The sequence below is a fragment of the Castor canadensis genome, unplaced genomic scaffold (assembly GCF_047511655.1).
Source record: "Castor canadensis unplaced genomic scaffold, mCasCan1.hap1v2 HAP1_SCAFFOLD_149, whole genome shotgun sequence".
Taxonomy (NCBI): Eukaryota; Metazoa; Chordata; class Mammalia; order Rodentia; family Castoridae; genus Castor; species Castor canadensis.
Genome location: NW_027395370.1, coordinates 94,358 through 114,963, shown reverse-complemented (window position 1 = coordinate 114,963; position 20,606 = coordinate 94,358). Strand labels below are relative to the sequence as shown.

Sequence of the window (20,606 nt, the reverse complement as noted above, 5' to 3'; positions counted from 1 at the left end):
CCACCACTGACCAATGGATTAAGAAAATGTGGTATCTATACACAATGGAATTTTATGCAGCCATGAAGAAGAACGAAATGTTATCATTCGCTGGTAAATGGATGGAACTGGAGAACATCATTCTGAGTGAGGTTACCCTGGCCCAAAAGACCAAAAATCGTATGTTCTCCCTCATATGTGGACATTAGACCAAGGGCAAACACAACAATGGGATTACACTATGAGCACATGATAAAAGCGAGAGCACACAAGGGAGGGGTGAGGATAGGTAAGACACCTAAAAAAATTAGCTAACATTTGCTGCCCTTAACGCAGAGAAACTAAAGCAGATACCTTAAAGCAACTGAGGCCAATAGGAAAAGGGGAACAGGTACTAGAGAAAAGGGTAGATCAAAAAAGAATTAACCTAGAAGGTAACACCCACGCACAGGAAATCAATGTGAGTCAATGCCCTGTATAGCTATCCTTATCTCAACCAGCAAAAACCCTTGTTCCTTCCTATTATTGCTTATACTCTCTCTACAACAAAATTAGCAATAAGGGCAAAATAGTTTCTGCTGAGTATTGTGGGGGTGGGGGGAGAGGGAGGGGGTAGAGTGAGTGGTAAGGGAGGGGGTGGGGGCAGGGGGGAGAAATGACCCAAGCCTTGTATGCACATATGAATAATAAAAAAAAAAGACTGGCTTTTATCCTCTTAATAACATTACCACCATTACTACTCAGCCTACAAACATCTAAGTCTACAAAATTGTCCATATCTCTTCATGGTATCGAGAAAGTGGTAAAAGCCAATAAAGAACAAGGCTACAAAGAAAAACACAGCTTGGTGGATGACAGTTTCCTCAGGAATAATGTGAACATCAGCACAGAGGAGGAAATGGGGGGACTGAACTTCAGGGTGCTGAATGTTATATTTCCATCTGGGTATTTACACTCGATATACTAACTTCTCAATAAATTCCACTGTAAAATTTCAGAGATGATGCTCATCCTAAAAAAACTTGGCCACGGAACAAAACAGATTTCTGTATGTCTTTTTGTCACACAACTCCTGAGGAAAGAGACAGCTTTACGCATTCATAAAACTCAAAATGTGATAAGAGAGCAATTTCTGACACTAACTGTACAGGACAGCCAAGCGATGGACACCACAAATATGAAGGCATGGCACACACAAGTATATCCACAAACTTGAAGCTCCAGCTACAAAAGTCTCATCTCCTCTCTCCTCCAGCAGGAAGGGCAGCTGTGAGTGAAGGTACTGGCAAGAAGAAGTCGGCCCTGTTCCTCCAAGATCCTGATGAAATTTTTGTCAGCGTCCTGTTAAAAAAATGAAAAATTTAGTCATTAAAACATCCTGCGATACTTAGTAACAATGTAATTTCATTATTAAAATCTGACATTTTGTTTCGGATAGAAGACACAAATAACACATGTCATTTAAAAGTAATGTGTTGAGGCTGCTAGGGCCGTGACCCAGGGGGAGAGGACTGCCCAGCACGCCCAAGGCCCAGGGATCGATCCCCAGCTGCAGGTAAAAATATTGCTGCCCAAGGAAACCCAGAGTAAAAGCACAAAGATCCGTATTATAAAATGGTCACAGCAACTTTATCATAAAAAAACGGACAACTCTATAACGTGTAGCAAAAGATCTGCCTTGTAATCCTAGCTACTCAGGAAGCAGAGATAGGGAGGATTAGTTCAGTTAGCATGACCCTATCTCAAAAACACCCAACACAAAACAGATCTGTCTGCGTGCCTCAAGTGTTAGACTGCCTGCTTGCAAGGGTGAGGCCCTGAGTTCAAACCCCAGAACCACCAAAACATAAAAATAACATTAAGAAAGAATGCAGAAATTGTAGACCATTTGCTGTTTTATAAAAACACTGTATGGAAGGTGGTAAACAAACTCAAGGTTACCCACATCACATGGAGAATCTTTAAGACATGTTCAACACACAAGGTAAGGTACAGAGGAGCAGTGATTTTAAAAACATGCAGAATGTAAATTCTGAGATACTTATGTAGATAATGACAGTATACAAGTAGATGTGGGAATGAACACCAAATTCAACATGGGGATAACTTTCAGGATGTGACACAGGCCACAAATAAGCACATGAACATAGGTAAAACACAGAGGGCAGAGACCACAAGTGATACGGCTCAAGGGCTAACTCTACCAAACTCTGAGCATGGCTCTTCCTTCTACACAACTACTTCTGCTCACCATCCCTAAAGGATCCCAGCTGTCCCCCTCAACAGAGACTCCTGACCTAGGCCTATGCCACATACCAGCATGAAATAGCCAAAGATTCCCCATTTCAAAAAGATTTCAGGGCCTCTAGTCATTTAAGTGACGTTAGCAACAGATAACGTGCAGTTAAGTGCTAGTGGTGGGCATATGCACAGAGAACCTAAAATGCATGATTCTTCAGAGTCACCTAGAGAAAAACACTTAAAAGGCCTCTGTTACGATCAAAGTAGCCCTCCGAGCTCATGGGATAATGCAAGATATTTTTGAGTAGAGAAAATACCACAAGACAAAGCCGGTTAAACCAGGCAGTAAGTACTAAGATATAAAAAGTGAGCTGGGCACCGGTGGCTTATGCCTAGCTACTCATGAGGTAGAGATCAGGAGGATCACAGTTTGAAGCCAGCCCAGGCAAACAGTTCTCAAGACCGTACCTTGAAAAAAACCCAATACAATCAGGGCTGGCATAGTGGCTCAAGTGGTAGAACACCTGTTTAATAAACATGAGGCTCTGAGTTCAAACCCTAGTCCCACCAAAAATAACCAAAAATCATACTGCAAAAGGCACATCAGAAATTCATTGGGGAGAAGCCTACAAGAATAATCTAAAAGAAGAAATACTACAGGTAGTCAATGAGAATTTTATAGAGATGATACTGGATATGGTCAACCAAAATGTACAGGAGACACTCAAGAAATTCCAAGCATTATATGCTTAGACTACACTAAACTGACAAAAAAATACCTTATTTTATTCAATGAATTATCTTTAACTACTTTAACTGTTTTTACAGTTTTTAAATTTTTTTACATAAAATGAACACATCATTCAGCTACACAAAAAATATTTTCTTTCTTTATATTTTTATTCCATAAGCCATTTTCTATTTTTAATTTTTTGGACCCTTTTGGTTAAAAACTAAGATGAAAGCAGACACATTAGCCTAGCCCAGTGTCAGGACCTCAATATCATTATCCTCCACCTCCACATCTTGTCCCACTGGCAGGACTTTAGGGGCAGTAACAAGCATGTAGCAGTCTCCTAGGACAACAGTGCCTTCTTCTGGAATTCCTTCTAAGGACCTGCCTGAGGCTCATCCTGAGAAGGGGCCAGTCTTCTCAGAAATATGTCCATGGTCATTTGCTTCATTTATTTCTTTTTTCTCATCAATTTGCTAGTAAGGAGATGATGAACCATGAGCATTCATGATTTACCTCTTCCCTTTGTTGTGGGGAAGGGAGGTTATTGGGGTTTGACTGCAGGGTCTCACACTTGCTAGGCCAGTGCTTTACCACTTGAGACACAACCCTGACCCTTTTTTCTTTTAGTTACTTTTGAGATAAGGTCTTGTGCTTTTGCCCAGGGCTGACCTTGGACTACATTCCTTCTACCTCTGCTTCCCATGTAGCTGGGATTACAGGCATACTACACCATTCTCAATTTGTTCTTTGAGATACTGCTAACTTGCCCCGGTAACACTGTGCTGGCCTCAAACCACAATCTTCCTATATCTGCTTTCCTCCCAAATACCAGGGATTATAGGCACAACACCCAGCCATGAACATTCTTTATTAATAACGATCTTTCAGTGATAGCATGCATGTTTTCAAACTTTTTAAAGTTTTTGTTGAGGTTTGCAAACCATTCACTTGAGCTGGGGGTATAACTCAGCAGTAGAGCAGTTGCCCAGGATAAGCAAAGCCCTGGAGGAGAAAGACAAGCAGGAGGTGGGAAGAAGGACAGAGGAAAACGAGAAGGGAGGAGGAGGAGAAGAGGAGCAGCAGCAGCAACAGCAGCAGGAGGAAGAACCCTACTTCTAAACCCTTCATTGTAAATTCTTGGGAGCTCTTCTCTTCTTACTGTGCAATTTCCTTTGCTCTTGCTTCTTCAGCTATGTTCCTCTTCCAGTTCCAGCAAGGCAGGAACCACCTCTAGCAGCTCCTCAATGTCATCCACATCCACCTTAAAGTTGTTTGACATCTCAACCACCACCTGGATTTCTGCATCCTCCTCACCTTTGATAAGTCCGCTGAAGTCATGGACAAATCTCCTTAGTGTCTACTTCAAGAAACAGATGCCATTAATTCACTTCTTGGGGACATGGCCTCAAGCCCAAGCAAGGTTCTTGATGGAGTTATATATGCAATCCTTGGAGAAATGCATCAGTGTTTCCTCAGCTGCAATAGCCTGGACAGAGGTCCTCCTTGGTTAGTAGTCCTTAAAAATTGCTATAACTCCTCAATCTACTGGTTGTCCCAGAGAGAAGGTGTGGAAGAAGAAGCATCATTTTGATATTGAGATGAACATCACCAATAAAAGAAGGGTACATGAGAACATTATCAACAACAAACAACATCTTGAAAGGCATGCTGTTTTCAAAGAGTATTTCTCCATTTAACTGCCACAGCAATTCAGGAGATCATTCTGAATCATCCATGGTCTCTTATTGCTCCTGTAGGTCACTGGCAGTGTGTATTTACTCATGCGCTTGAAAGCCATGAGCGTCTCACTGTGACAGATCACAAAGGGTTTCAATTTATAGTCTATAACATTGCCCCAAGCAAGATTGGTATCCTGTCCTTAAAAGCTTTCAGACCTGGCATTGACTTGGTCACTTACAGATCAAAGATCTTTCCAGTATTCATTTCCAGAATCTGGATGTTTCATCCACATTGAAGATTTGCTCTGACAAATAATTTTCCTCCACAATTATCTTACCTACTTTCCAAACATTCTTCAGCAGCCTAACCACTCATTTTCACACATGTAATGAATAATGATTCTTGAATCATTCAAACCACTCACAAGTAACAATAAATTCAACATCACAGTTGGGTCCAAGCTTTTCTTTCAATTTCACAAACAAATGCTATGCTTTGGCCGTGATTCTCATGCTGTGGTGAAGGATATGCTTCTGTCCCAGGTCATTAGAAGTTTCTCCATACATGATGTAGGCCTTTCTCAAGTTTTTGTCAGTCTCATTGCCTTCAATGAAGCAGAATGTTTAACAGGCTCCCATAACTTGTTCTTATTCTTCAGGAGAATAGACTATGATGTAATGAGACATCCCTGACTAATGTGCAATAATCATCACTAATTTTCCACCTTTGTAGTCCTTAAGTCACTTTTAATCTCATTTCCAAGCCATTTAGTCCATGTGACCTATTACGGTCAAAATTAGCAGTAGATTTTGATGATGTCAGATTAAATCAACACAAGAAAATATGATGCAACCAAGAGACGTGATAAACACAAAATGCATGGAGCCACTACTAGTGTAGCATGACATACTGTTTTACAGTAAACTATTCTTAATACAAATAGAAAGGACACGTTATAACTAAACAAAGTACACTATAGTAAATGCAAAAAGCAGAAACAGATTTGTCTGCTATTGTTATCAGTTATGTGATATACACAAATCTATGTGCTATACTTTTATAAGATAGCATCACCACAAACATGTAATGTGTTGCACATTATAGATACTACAATGTCATTAAGCTATACCAACTTTTAAGCTCCTTTAATCTTATGGGAACACAGTAATATATGTGGTCCATTGTTGATCAAAAGGTCACTATGCAGCATATGACTATTTCAATATTATCTACCATTAACCATTGCTATGTGTTATCAGTGTGAATTAATTCACTAGACTACTTTTCTCATTAACAAGCTTTAGAAACTATAAATAGCACAAAAATGCACTGATTCCTGAAGATGGGGAAAATCTTAAAAAGGAGATGGCAAACAACAAAAGCATATTTAGCTTCCTTTAACATTTTAGCCAGAGCCAGCAGCTTTGTGTGTATAAATCACAATTATATAATCCCCTATTCTAGGCATTTAAGCAAACAAATACACAGTTGTCCTTTTAAGTCAAACAGATTACTTGGTAGAATTCCTGCTACCCAGGAAGTCATTCCACACATCCCCTTCAGTCCTAGGATTCTATATACAACAAACACACATTCATTGATATCCCTCTAAAGTCAAACCAAAAATAACATTCAATCAGAAACAGTAGGGCTGGTACCATGGCTCAAGTGCCTTCCTGGCAAGCATAAGGTCCTGAGTTCAAACCACAGGCCTGTCAAAAAAAAATTGAAGTGAGAAATAATGGAGGACTTGAGAAGTGGCTCAAGTGGTAGAGCACCTGCCTAGCAAATGTGAGTACCTGAGTTCAAGCACCAGTACCACCAAAAAGAAAAAGAAAAGAAATAATGGAAATCATCTGGTACTTTGGAAACAAGGCAGGCTGTGAAACAGCTTGAGTAAATTACTGCATCTATTTGAGCCTGCCTCCAAGTAGCAAAATGGCCTTCTTTTCCATGAAGAGATGCTAAAGGCATTAAAAATATAAAGCAAAAATAAAACTCATAACATTTGGCCTTACCAAACACACACACACTACAGAAGTAGTAGCTAAGTTCAACACAAGAATGAAAGCAAAAACAACATCAATACGCATGGCACTAAATAATGACTAACATTTCTCTCATTCTGTAAAATGTGTATGAGAAAAACATGCATTTAATGAGTTACAAATTTTCTAACTAAAATCAGCTGGCATAAACCATAATCGAGAAAGTATTAAGTTAATATGAATAAAACAGTTCCACAAATATCAATGAATGATTCTTATAAGCAAATCAAATACCAGGCAGAAGGAATATTCACGTATAGACAATTCAAACACTATATATCAGAAAACTGAATAAATGTAAAGCACATTTTAACATAATCCATACCACAAAACTGATTCTTGGACTCAGGGTATAGCTAATTGGTAGAGCACATGCGTGAGGCCCTGGGCTCAATTCCCAGTAAATACACATATATTTTTCATGTTACATATGAAACAATTTTAAACACTTAAAAAGTCTTACCATACAAGAAAACTGATGCACTTTAGCAAACCTCACATCTACAGCCAGAAATTCATATTGGCTCACCTGCTTAGTAAAATAAACTTTTTAAAGAATTTTAGAAAAATAGGTCTCCAAAACTTGTATCTCAAGCTGGGTCTTCTTCTCAACTCAGATCCATATGTACAACTACCTAAGGATATTTCTTATAAGTCACAGACGCCTCAAATATGACACCTCAAACTGAACTCATCATACTCTGCAGCCTAATGCTCTTCCTATACTCACTGCTGCAGTAAATGTCACCAGAATTCATTCAGTTTCCCAAGGCGGGCATTAGAGAATTCATTTTTATTCATCGCACAAATATTTATTAAATCCTAATGATAGGCATGAACACAACAGTGTCTAGAAATTATGCAGACTTCAATCTCTCTGAAGCCCAGTAAATCTTACCCATTATACCTCCTTTACAACTCCTGAATCCATTTCCATCCCTTATGTCCCATTTACACTACTCTACTACCAGTCCTCATTTCTCAACTGAATTACTACAATAGCTGTAACTGACCACCAGGCTTCCAAGTTCACTCTCCAAATCATCATCCAAACTGCTGCCTATCTGACCACTTCACTTTTCTTTTTCTGTATCCCATAATTTTCTCAAATTAACGAATCAATTTTCCTAACCGCCCATGAAATTTTAAAATTCTGTCACTATCTTTAGATGAAAAAGTTTGCTGAAGTCTATAACACTAGTTTACCATAGTACCTAAAGCAGTAGTACTGGAAATCCCTGATTTATTAATGAAAACAATAAAGATTTATTATAGATAAAATTACCAAATGAGTAGTGCTTGACAGTAGTCTTTGACATAAAGCGAAAAACATCCTTGCATATAAAATCAAGAAAATACATGAGTTCACAAAAGTGTTCGGTTGTTTTTGTGTGTGTGTGGTATTGGGGTTTGAACTCAGGACTTACAACTTGAGCCACTCCACCAATCCTCTTTCGTGACAGGTTTTTTTCTGAGATAGGGTCCTGAAGATATTTGCCCAGGCTGTCTTCAAATGGCAATCCTCCTGATTTCTGCCTCCTGAGTAGCTAGGATTACCACCAGCACGTGGCAGTACTGTCTTCTTAAGAAAGGATTCAATACTGTAGTACTCTCCAGGGTACTACACTTCTCTATTAACAGAAGCTTGAAATAATGCCTGCTATATGGCACTCAGTAAATATTTATTAAAGGAATTAAACTACTTCTTAATCATGTTTAACCACGTCTTTTACTAATCTCCATAGACCTTCATCATAAAAAATACACTTAAAGCCAGATGTGATTGAGCACACCTATAATCCCAACACTTGGGAGACTGAGGTAAGAGGATCACAAGTTCCAGGCCAACCTGAGCTTTAGGGGAAAATAATCTCAAAAACAAAAAGGCTGGTCCAGGGGGTCCCACTTGGAGTCTTACCTACCTGAAAGGCAGTCATTGGGAGGATCACAGTTCAAGACCATCTGGGGCAAAACAATGCTAGACCTCATCTCAACCAATAAAAGCTGGACATGGTGGCAGGCATCTGTCATCACAGAAACACAGGAAGCAGAAAGGGTATATAGGAGGATCACTGTCCACGGCTGCCTAGACAAAATGTGAGAGAACCTATTAAAAAAAAAAGTAAAAATAAATAACTGAATAAATAACAAAAAGGGCTGGGGGTACAACTCAAGTGATAGAGTACCTACTTACCAAGTGTGAGGACCTGATTTCAAACCCCAGTAACTCCTCCACAAAAACATATATATATGTATATTATTCATCTATATAAAATATTGTACAAAGAACAAACGTCAACTGATTTTCTCATTTATTTTTAAAACTCTTTATAAACATTGGCAAACTAAAGAGCAAGCCAAGGAAGAGAAAAAGGCATACTGACACTTGTTAATCAAGCCTAGGGATTCCCTGGTTTTCTCCTGCCCGTGTACAGCCTAAACATGACCTGTCCATCAGATATCAAGAGCCCAAAACTCAGGTACAAGGATGTGTAGGTTACTTTACACCACCCACTACTCCACTGCCATTCCCTCACCACATAGACTGTATGACAAATGAAGCAGATGTCGGCTTTTTTTCTAGAAGAGCTTAAACTCGAAATTAGTTTTTTAAAAAATCGTAGCCAATAATACCAACCAAAGTGTTTTTGGAAGTCCTGAAATGTTCTATTTTTTCTTCCTTTTCACTTCGGAAGACCCTTCTTCATGTTTCATGTTAAATTAAAAAATGACATTTTAACCAATCATACAGGTATTCTGACTTCATAACAGTGTTAACATTTCATATTAAATACTCTGAACATGAACACACAACAGGAAACTATTCTACTTTTACTCCAATATTATATTTCCTTGTTTAAAGTTTAAAAACAAGAAGTAATAAATCCAAGATAGAACCCCAATTTTCAAAGTAAGATCTTACAAAAGTTTCAAAAATCACTGTCCTATGGAAAGAGGATGAGGTGGGAGTCAGAGGACTCAGGAGGAAAAAGTCTATCTTTAAAACATACTCAAAGTGTGGCCTAGAAAAACTTTTTCTATCAAACTGCTGGGTCCTTGCTGGCACGAAGGGTGCCTTACTTTCTTTTCTAGTCCGGGCACTCTGGACACTTTACCAAATAAAACTAGCCTTACAAACTCTTGAGATATTAGAGAAACAGTACAGTATACAGATTAAGGGACTGTAAATGAGTCTAATGGCCTGGCTGAGTCACAGCTCTGACTTTGGACAAGTTACCCTTACTTTTAGAGCTGTGGTCTTTTATTCTCCCATCTGTAAAGTGGGACTATAAAGACTTTACGTAAAAGGTTTTTGATGATTCAATGAGATACCATACGCATACAATCCACATACCACTCAACTTAACACAAGAAAACTATCCTGGTTGATTTGTCTGTACTTAGTTTTGTCTAGGTAAACTACATCAGCTGAAACTTTACTCTTAGACCTTACAAAACCACCATCGCTTTGCAAGAAATCTTGCCTTTAACACTCCTGTCAACAGTAAGTCCAGTGGGGGAGTCAGGACAATTAATGCTCTCCCGAAGGCAATCACTTTTCTTTACCTCTTTTGACCAAAACACAGTTTCCGCTGAGTGTCGCGCACTGGGAGCCATGAGAACCCAAGCAAATCAAGCAAGCTAGGAGACCAGGAAGCTCAAGGCTTCCTTCCCTCCTGAGGTGAAGCGACCCTGCGTGAAGCACCCGCGGGGGCCCCGGGGCTGTGCTCCCAGGCAGCTGACGAGGCTCCTGGCCCAGCTAGCCAACGCCTGGTCCTTCCCGCCAGCCCCGGCCGCGCAGCGCCAGTCCACCTAGCTTCCTCCACGTCCCCACCGGGCCCACTCCACCACCGGGTCCCCTACCGCAGGCGCCGCAGCCCTTCCGGGCCCCCTGACTCACCCGCGATGCAGGTCCGGGGCTCCGCGCGATGCCAGCAAGGGTCGGAAAGGACTCAGGGAGGATTTGGATTCGCCAAGGCAGAGGGCAGCCTAGGAAGAGAAGCCTGTGCGACGCCCGCCTGGGCCCACGCGGCTGCACCCCCAAACCCACCGGGAAAAGGTACCGCCCACCTGGGCCCGGCCTGCGAGGCGGGACCCAGCTCCGAACTCGGCCCAGTGCCAGGCGGCCCAGACCTCTCTGCTGGTCTCGGGAGACCGCGAGTGCCGCCGCCCAACCCGGGCCCCGCAGCTCTGCATGCGCGCATTCCCTCCACCTGCCGCCGCAGTTCAGCTCCTGGCAAGAACCCGCGGTAGCCGAGGAAGCGGAGGAAAGGAGGTGTCCACGCACACGCTGCGGCTCTGCGCCGCGACCGCCGAGCAGGTCACGCGAGGGCGCTGGCGCTTGGGTTGCGTCACTCGAGCCCCGCCCAGAAACCTGCCGAGCCCCGCCCTCCTCCCTCTCCTTGCAGTGGGGGCGGAGCCTGGACCACTGGGTTATAGTAACTGGCTAATTTCAGAATCACCTTGCTTCCTACCAAAAGTGGATGTTAATGGCCTTCCGGATAGCAGGGGACAGATAAGGCCACTTAGGAAAAGGACGCTAACAAAAATGAGACTCAGGTGGGCGACATAAAATGAGTGCACAGAATAGAAGGAAATGCTTTTAATAAAATAAAGGGAACTTGATTGTGTAAAATTCTGACACACTGAATCTCTCAAATAGTATCATTTATTATTGTTGTTGTATTAATGAAAGTGGCTTGACGCTCACGATTTTTAAAAAGAAATGCTCTTAATATTATTCAGCAGGTGCACCAAGGCAGACAGCTTTCTGGAATTAGAGGTTTATCCAAGATACTTCTTTGTGCACTTCTTGTGAACAAACTTCACCAGAAAGAGAAAATTGGGAAACTGCATTAGCTCTGGGGAAGATTTCACGTTGCTTGGAACAGATGTGAAATGCACATAAGACAATTAGTAATGCAAACAGTGATCCACTAATTATAACAGGGACTCATTAATCCTCCCAAACCCATTATTCTCCATTCACAATTTCAATAATTAAAATCTTAAGGCTCAGGAGGTTAAATACTTTACTTAGCTAGAGAGCTAGGATTTGCACAACAGCACTGTGGTGCCAAACTTCTTTCTCGCTTTTTAAAAATTTTTTTTAATTTTTATTCTTTTTAAAACTTCTTTCTCTTAAACATTACTATACACCGTACACTGCCTCTCAAGGTCTAAACCTCCAGTTTTGACTTCCTTCTGCAATTCAGGTACTTAAATCTCTTAACATTTCCATAACAGAGTTCAACTCTTTAAAGGAACAGGTATAAAATCAAATTCCAGATCTAGTAAAAAAACAAAAAACAAAAAACAAAAACACATAAAGTACCATCACTAAGTTTTATTATATAAAAGGAAATTGAGGTCCAGGCAAAATTGATTTATAAAGGAACCAAACGAAACCCCCCCCCAAAAAAAAGCACACCTATGTTGACTATTTCCACCTGCTACCTGGATAATGCCTGCCCTTATTTAACTCTATTTTTTCAACAGCAGAAATTAATTATACAAAGGGGATTCATTGTGATATTTCCATACATACATGTAAAGTACCTTGATTAAATTCACCCCATCTACTACTCTTTTTAACCCCTCCATGTTTAACTCTTCAGAATTTTTTCTGCACTTTATAAAAAAAGATTTCAATATTATTTTCAAAGTCTAGAAAAACCCTAGTCAACCTAGATTTTTATTCAATAGTGCCAGAACCCACAGAAAGATGTAGCTGCAGCCAAACTACCAAAGTTTCCCAATAGAGAAATTGTCCAAGTTCAAGTTCTATGAACTACAAATGACCTAGATATGATTCAGGTTCAAAGCAGAAACTAAAATGAAAGTAAAATGCCCTTAGAGGAAAAGTTAAGAGGGGTAAGAGGAGTAGGGAGAAAGAGGTGAAATTCACTATGGCCATCTTCTAACCATGGGAGAGACTGTAGTAATCCTGAAGTTTCAGATTCTACTTTTCCCTTATCTCTATAACCAAGAGCCATCCTGTAATTACAGATGCATATTGGATGGCATCATAACAATGAATTATTTATTTTAAACCCTTTATACTCTAAAGACAGTTAATCTTGTGTTGTCCTATGTATTTGATTTTTTTGAGGCTATTATAAATGGAATTATTTTCCTATATTCTTTCTCAATTCGTTAATTGTTGGTGTATAAAAAGGCTACTGATTTTTATAAGTTGATTTTGTACCTTGCTACATTGCTGAAGCTGTTTATGGTATCTAGGAGTTTTGGGGTGAGTTTTTTGGGTCTTTGAGGTAAAGGATCATGCTGTCTGCAAATAGGGATACTTTTACTATTTCTTTACCTGTTTGGATTCCTTATATTCCTTCTTCTTGCATTCCTTCTTGCACTGGGTAGGAATTCCAGGTCTACGCTGAATAGGAGTGAGCATCCTTGTCTCATTCCTGACTTAGGGGGAATGGTTTCAGTTTTTCCTCATTAAGTATGATGTTGGCAATAGGTTTGTCATGTACAGCCTTTATAACGTTGAGGCACATTCCTTTTATTCCTAGTTTTCTTAGAGCTTTTATCATGAAGTTGTGTTGAATATTCACAAAGGATTTTTTCTGAATCTATTGAGATAATCAACTGGATTTGTCTTTGCTTCTGTTAATGTGTTATATTACATTGATTGATTTGCATATGTTGAACCATCACTGCATCCCTGGGATGAAGCTGACTTGGTCATGGTGAATGATCTTTCTGATATGTTGTTGGACTTGGTTACCATTATTTTATTGAGGACTTTTGTGTCAATGTTCATTAAGGAGATTGGCCTGTAGTCCTCCTTTTTCAGATGTGTCCTTGTCCAGTTTTGGGATGAGTGTAATGCTGGCTTCATAAAATGAGTTAGGTTTCTATTTTGTGGAAAAGTTGAAGGAGTATTGGTGTTAGTTCTTCTTTGAAGGTCTGGTGGAATTTCGCTGAGATCCCATCAGGTCCTGGAGTTTCTGGTTCAATTTCATTTTGAGTTATAGATCTGTTTAGGAGGTTAATATCCTCTTGGTTCAGTTTTGGATGGTCATAAGTATCTAGAAATTTGTCCATTTCTTCAAGATTTTCAAATTTATTGCAATGTATGTTCTCAAAGTAGTCTCTGATGATTCCCTGGATTTCCATGGTGTTTGTTGTTATCTCCCCTTTTTGTTCCTAATTTTACTAATTTGGGTCTTTTCCCTCCTTGTTTTAGTTAAATTTGCCAGGGGGTTGTTAATCTTGTTTATTTTTTCAAAGAACTACCTTTTTGTTTTGTTCATTCTTTGTATTTTTTGTCTCTATTTCATTAATTTGGGCCCTTTAAAAGTTTTTTCTCTCTTTCTACTTGCTTTGGATTTTGCTTGTTATTGTTTTTCTAGGAGTTTGAGATGTAGCATTAGGTCATTTATTTGAGATCTTTCTGTCCTTTTAATATATGCACTCATGGCTATAAACTTTCCTCTTAGGTCTGCCTTTGTTATGTTCCATAGGTTCTGGTAGGTGGTATTTTCATTTTCATTAGCTTCCAGGGACCTTTTGATTTCCTCTCTTATTTCTTCTTTGACTCACTAATGCTTGAGAATGTGTTATTAAGCCTCTAATTATTTGCATATTTTCTGCTGTTGTTTTTGATGAGTTTTAGTGCATTGTGTTCAGATAGGAGTCAGGGTTTATTTCTATTTTCTTATATTTTCTGAGACTTCCTTGTGCCCTAAGATATGATCAATTCTGGAGAAAATTCCATGGGCTGCTGGGAAGAATGTATATTGTGCTGTTGCTGGATAAAATATTCTGTGGACATCAGTTAAGTCCACTTGATGTACGGTGTCATTAATTTCTAGGATTTTTTTTATGGATTTTTTTGTTTGGATGCCCTACCTATAGGTGATAGAAGGATATTAAAGTCTCCCACTACTCCTGTGTTGGAATCTGTGTGCTTTTAAGTCCTTTAGTGATGAAATTGGGTGCATATAGGTTTATAATTGTTGTTTCCTTTTGTTGTTTTGCCCATTTTATTACTATGAAGTGTCCTTTCTTTATCTCATTTGATCAAATAAGTTTGAAATCTATTTTGTGTGACATAAGTATTGCTACTCCTGCCTGTTTTGGGGGACCATTTGCTTGTAAATCTTCTTCCAGCCTTTCACTATAAGCCAGTGTTCATTTCTGTCAATAAGATGCGTCTCTTGTAAACAACAGATTGTTGGATCTTCCTTTTTAATCCAGTTCACCAAATGGTGTCTTTCAATGGGAGATTTGAGTCCATTGACATTTAGTGTTAATATTGATTTATATGTGGTGATCCCTACCATCTTGTTGTTTTTTTGGTTAAGGATTTGATCGTGTGCAGCCAAATCAATGCTACTCTCTGATTACTTGTCTTTTCTTCTCCTATGGTTTGATGCTTCCCATCCTCTTGTGGTTTCGTTTGCTTTCATCTTCTATGTGCTGAATTTTTTGTAGAAAATATTTTGTAGACTCTTCTATAGTGGTGGCTTGGTGGCCATATATTGTTTTAGTTTCTGTTTATCATGGAAGACTTTTATGGCTCTGTCAATTATGAATGATAATTTTTCTGGGAAGAGTACCAAAGGCTGAAGTTGTTTTCAGTCAGTGCCCAAAATACCTCACTCCATGCCCTTCTTGCTTCTAATGTTTCCACTGAAAAATCTGCTGTTATTTTAATGGGCTTACCTTTATAAGTTATTTGGTTTTTCTCTCTTATAGCTCTCAATGTTCTTTCTCTGTTCTCTGTGCTTGTTGTTTTAATGATAATATGCTGTAGGGAGGTTCTGTTTTGGTCAAGTCTGTTCCTGTACCTGAAAGGGCAAAACTTTGTTGAGATTTGGGAAATTTTCTGTTATTTTATGAATATATTATGTAGCCCTTTGACTTGTACTTCTCCTTCTTCAATGCCCATGATTCTCAGGTTTGGTCTTTTGATGGAGTCGGTGAGTTCTTGCATATTCCTTTCACAGCTCTTGAGTTGTTTGACTAAGATTTCTTTTGTTTTTTTTTTTTTAACTTCAATTTATCTTTGAGATCTGAGATTTGTCTTCCACTTGTTCTAGTCTGCTGGTGTGGCCTTCCACTGTATTTTTTGTTTGACTTAAGGGACATTTTATTTCCAGGATTTCTGTCTGATTCTTTTTTTCTGAGGTTTTCCATATCTTTTTCCAAATCCTACTTTATATTTTGTGTTGTCATCTTTAATTCATAAATCTCTCTTTCTGTAGTATCCTTTGTTTCATTTAAAGTCCTCTCTGAGTTCATTTATTTGTTTCTATGTCTTCTCATGTACTTTATTTTTGGTGTCTTGAAAATTCTTGAGTGCATCTTGTACATTCTGGTTAACTATGTTTAATATTTTTCTCCATGAATTTCTCAGTGATATCTTCTAAGATTTCTTCTTTGAGGATTTTTTGGTAGGTGTCCTGGGTTCCTTATTGACATTTATCATTGTTTTGTTGGGGTCAGGGATGATATCCATTTTCTACATTTTCCACTGAATCTTGTATTGAATTATTTTTTTGAGGAGAGTGGTTTCTATCCCTTCTTCTGCATCCCATCCCTCCACTTGGTCCTATGCAACTATGTCCTTGATAGGCTCATTGTGGTTTTAATTGCCCATGTTCTTTCCCTTGATTTAATATTTGTGTTGCAACTGACTTGGTTGTTAGCTAGGTTAATGTGCTCTTTCTTTCCCTGGCCTGGGGGTGTAATTTAGCAATAACAAATTCACAGGTTGAATGCCAGACCAGTTTTTTACATATTATATAGAAAACCCCTTGGTGATAATATCTATAAACAATGGGAATTGGGGGGTAATGGTTGTTTGGCTAGTTATTTATTTTGGAGAATTGATAAAGTGGTGCTAAAAGTGGGGCTGGGCAAGAAAAGGGGTGGGTAGGGGAAGATGTTTGGGGGCTGCAGGGTTTTGTAGGCCTTATATGTGTTTGGGTGTACTTCTGTTGTTGTAGTGGTGGGTGCATGTGTCAGGGATTGCAGGGGATTGGGGTGTGTATAGTTGGTACAATAGGCTAGTCAGTGGGTGGTGAGTGTGTAGGAAGGAGGGGTAGTGTGGTGACAGGTTGGGGTAGCATAGAAGGGTGGGTGAATATGGGGGAAAGAGTGGATGAGGATGGGCAGAAAGAGTAGTTGGTAGGGAGAACAATGGATTGCAGCACAGGAGAAGGAGGGAAAGCGAAGAGGGTAAAATTAGGGATATGAGAATAATGATGGTGAAGTTAATAGTACAAGAATAATAATAATAATAATTAGAAAAAAGAAAGAAACACAATAAAAATCTCCAGTTTCAGGAACCACAGAATGTTCAGTCTTTTGGTATAAGTTTGGGAGTTATTTCTTAGGTGTCCAGTCCTGGTATTGGCATACAAGTGGAAGCTCTGATGTGCTCTCACCAGGTTACTGGCTTGTGAGTAGTATTTGGTCCTTCTGTCCACAATGTCAGTTGGATTCGTGAGGTGAGGTAACTCTGACAGTTTATGCAGGATGTTCAGAGCTGTTGTTTTAACCAGGCAGCAGTTGTGTTGTCCTTCACCTGCAGCCCTGTTCATCAGCTCTTTCCACAGCAAGGTGGGGCAATTTAGTTTTGAATGCTGCCCTTTGTTCCAAAGATCAGCTCTGGGATCCACAACTTGCCCTGTTTGGGAGGTTGGCCTGTTGCCCAATGCCTGTTCTCAGCCTTCATTGCTTTACCCACATTTCCTCACTGAGAGTTTGGCACTGAGAGTTTGGCTCCTTGCTCCATCCCCACCTCTGTTGTCAGTATTAGGTTACAGTTTGCTGTTTATATTTTTCTCTTTTGCTGGGGGGGCATTCAGTCTGCAAGGGACTGCACTGGATGATTTTTGTGGGTGATGGGTAGGGAAGTTGCACATGGTACGTGATGCTCATCTGTTCATTCTACAGTTTTATGCAAGCAGCTTTGGAGCCGGTTGGTGGGGAGAAATGGTGCCGCTTTTTTCAGTGTGGTGTAGCATAGGGAGGAGTTCCACAGGCTAGGAGTCCAGGATATCACAGAGTTTGATTCTGATTGATGCTCTGTCTTTGGCTTGTTGGGAGAAAGAAAGAAAAAAAAAAGAGAAAAAGTCAGAGACCTTTTTTTCCCCAGGGTCAGAATTGCCTTGCTGGCTGTGCCACACAGGATTTTCATGGCTGTTAGGTGCAATTAAAGGTAGACTTAAGGGTCAGTCTTTGAATTTTATCTGCTTCTAATGTGATGGTGGTTACTATCTTGACTAGAAGCTTTCTATATACCAACAATGAACAAAGTGAGAAAGCATATAGGAAAACAATTCCATTTACAATACCCTTAATAAAAATCCAATACCTAGGAAAAACCTTAACAAGGATGTGAATGACCTCTACAAGAAGAACTACAAACCACTGAAAAAAGAGACCAAGGAAGACTACAGAAAGTAGAAAGATCTCCCATGCTCATGGATTGGCAGAAAGAAAAAATGGCTATACTACCAAAAACAATCCCATATTCAACACAATTCCTATCAAAATCCCAATGACATTCATCACAGAGATTGAAAAAAACTACCCTAAAGTTCGTTAGGAAACACAAAAGGCTGCAAATAGTCAAGGCAATACTGAGCAAAAAGAGTAAAGCTGGATGTATCACAATACCTGACTTCAAACTATACTACAGAGCCATAGCAATAAAAACAGCATGGTACTGGCACAAAAATAGATATGAAGACCAGTGGAACAGAATGGAAGACCCAGATATGAATCCATACAGCTACATCCACCTTATATTTTTTTACAAAAGTGCCCAAAACATATGATTATGGAAAGATAGTCTCTTCAACAAATGTTGCTGGAAAAAGTGGTTATCTGCCTGCAGAAAACTGAAACTAGATCCATGCCTGTCAGCCTGTACTAGTATCAACTCAAAGTGGATTAAGGACCATAATATCAGACCAAAACCTTGCAGTTAGTACAGGAAAGAGCAGGGAATACTCTGGAAGCAAGAACTTTTTCAAAGGAAGAAGTCCAAGTGGCCAGAACACATGAAAAAATGTTCACCATCCCTGGCCATAAAGGAAATGCAAATCAAAACCACACTAAAATTCCACCTCACTCTTGTTAGAATAGCTAGCATCAAGAACACCACCAACAAATATTGGTGAGGGTGCAGGAAACAGGAACCCTCATACACTGCTAGTGGGAATGTAAGCTAGTACAACCATTTTGGAAAACAATATGGAGATTTCTTATAAAACTAAACCTAGATCTGCCATATGATCCAGCAATCCCACTCTTCAGGATATACCTAAAGGAATGCAAATCAGGTTATTACAAAGGCACCTGCACACTCATGTTTACTGCAGCACTATTTATAATAGCCAAGCTATGGAAATAGCCAAGGTACCCCACTACTGATGAATGGATTAAGAAAATGTGGTATTTGTACACAATGGGATTTTACTCAGCCTTGAAGAAGAATGCAATTTTGTTATTCAGAAGTACAAATGGATGGAACTGGAAAACATCATCTTAAGAGAAGTTAGCCAGGCTCAGAAGGCCAAAAATTGCATGTTCTCCTTCCTATGCAGATTATAGACCTAAAACAAATACAGTAATATTATTGGACATAGGTCATGCACTAAGAGAAGAACATGCCCAGCAAGAATAGAGAAAGGAAAGGAAACCTAATACTAGAATGTGGTTGATGTGCTCACTGTAGAGGAGTGTATATGGTAATCCTAAACTGGCAGAGGCCACTATGGGAAGGGGACCAGGAAGTAGTGAAGAGTTCTGGAAGAGATGAAACAATGTGGTTTGCAATACAAAAGTGCATGGAAGAATAGACCAAACAGCATGTTCAACACCATAAGTGAAAATAATTTATAGAATAAAATAATGTGCCATCAAAATACACATTCTTCTCAAGCTCACATGGAACATTCATCAAGACAGAGCAAATCTGAACAAATTTAAAAGAATAGAAGTCATATATGTGGTAATTTGTGACCAAATTACTAAGCAATTAAACAAGCAAGCAATAAGATAGCTAGAAAATTCCACAAATATTTGAAAATTAAGTGACACCCATCTAAGTAACACATAGGCAAAGAAGGAGCCTTGAGAGAAATTTCAAGATATTTTAAGTAAATGAAAATTAAAATACAGCTTATCAAACTTGTGGGATGCAGTGAAAGTAGTGACTGGGAAATTTATAGCATATTAGAACATGTTAGTTAATTTTTAAATTTTAAAAATAAATAATAAAATAAAATTTCCTTCAGGAGGCTGTAAAAATGTTATAAAAGAAAAATATCTGGAATCAATAATCTAATTCCCACTAAGACAGTAGATAAAGTTGATCAATTTAATCTGGAAGCAAGCAGAAGTAAAGAAATGTTAAAAAGTAGAGCAGAAATCAGTAAATTGAAAGCAAAATACACTAAAAAATCAACAAAACAAAAACTGTTGTTTTGAAAGATCAGTAGGTTGATAGACACCTAGCCAAACTTATCAAGGAAGAAAAGAAAAGGGACATAGTACGAGAAATGGAAGAAAGCACATTACTACTGATTCAATGGACATTAGGCAAATAATAAAACTCAATAATTAAGCATTGTCTGAGGTCAGCTTACCCAATACAAAACTAGATATAGACATTACAAAAAAGGAAAACTATATGCAAATATTACTCATGAACATATATGCAAGTTTCCACAACAAAATAGGAATCAAATCTAATGATATATGAAAAGAATCAAACATTATGACTGAAATGTATTTCAAGTGTGTAAGACTGGCTCATATTCTAAAATCCTGCAAAATAATTCTCCACATCAATAAGCTAAAGAGACAAAACTGTATGATCATGTCAGTTGATCATACAATTCAGCAGAGAATTTACTTGACAATATACAAGATCTATT

At 39.0% G+C, this 20,606-nt stretch overlaps 1 protein-coding gene across 1 annotated transcript; it reads right to left on the bottom strand.

Moving 5' to 3' along the window:
- Positions 1 to 659: 659 nt before the first annotated feature.
- LOC141420350 (uncharacterized) lies at positions 660 to 17,258 on the bottom strand. Its single transcript, XM_074064604.1, has 4 exons — positions 17,103 to 17,258; positions 10,586 to 11,131; positions 8,607 to 8,766; positions 660 to 1,320 (listed from the first exon to the last, which is right to left on the bottom strand). Exons 1-4 carry the CDS (start codon positions 17,256 to 17,258, stop codon positions 1,313 to 1,315), a joined length of 870 nt encoding a protein of 289 aa, XP_073920705.1. The 3' UTR covers positions 660 to 1,312.
- Positions 17,259 to 20,606: the final 3,348 nt, after the last annotated feature.

Excerpts from the sequence above, each read along its gene's own strand:
- LOC141420350 (XM_074064604.1), bottom strand. The coding sequence starts at position 17,258 with ATGAACAGGGCTGCAGGTGAAGGACAACACAACTGCTGCCTGGTTAAA. Across the intron at positions 11,132-17,102 it reads ACTCACAAGCCAGTAACCTG|CCAGTTACTATAACCCAGTG; the intron begins GTGAGAGCACAT and ends TTCTGAAATTAG. Across the intron at positions 8,767-10,585 it reads GCCCCGGACCTGCATCGCGG|CCGTGGACAGTGATCCTCCT; the intron begins GTGAGTCAGGGG and ends TTGTCTAGGCAG.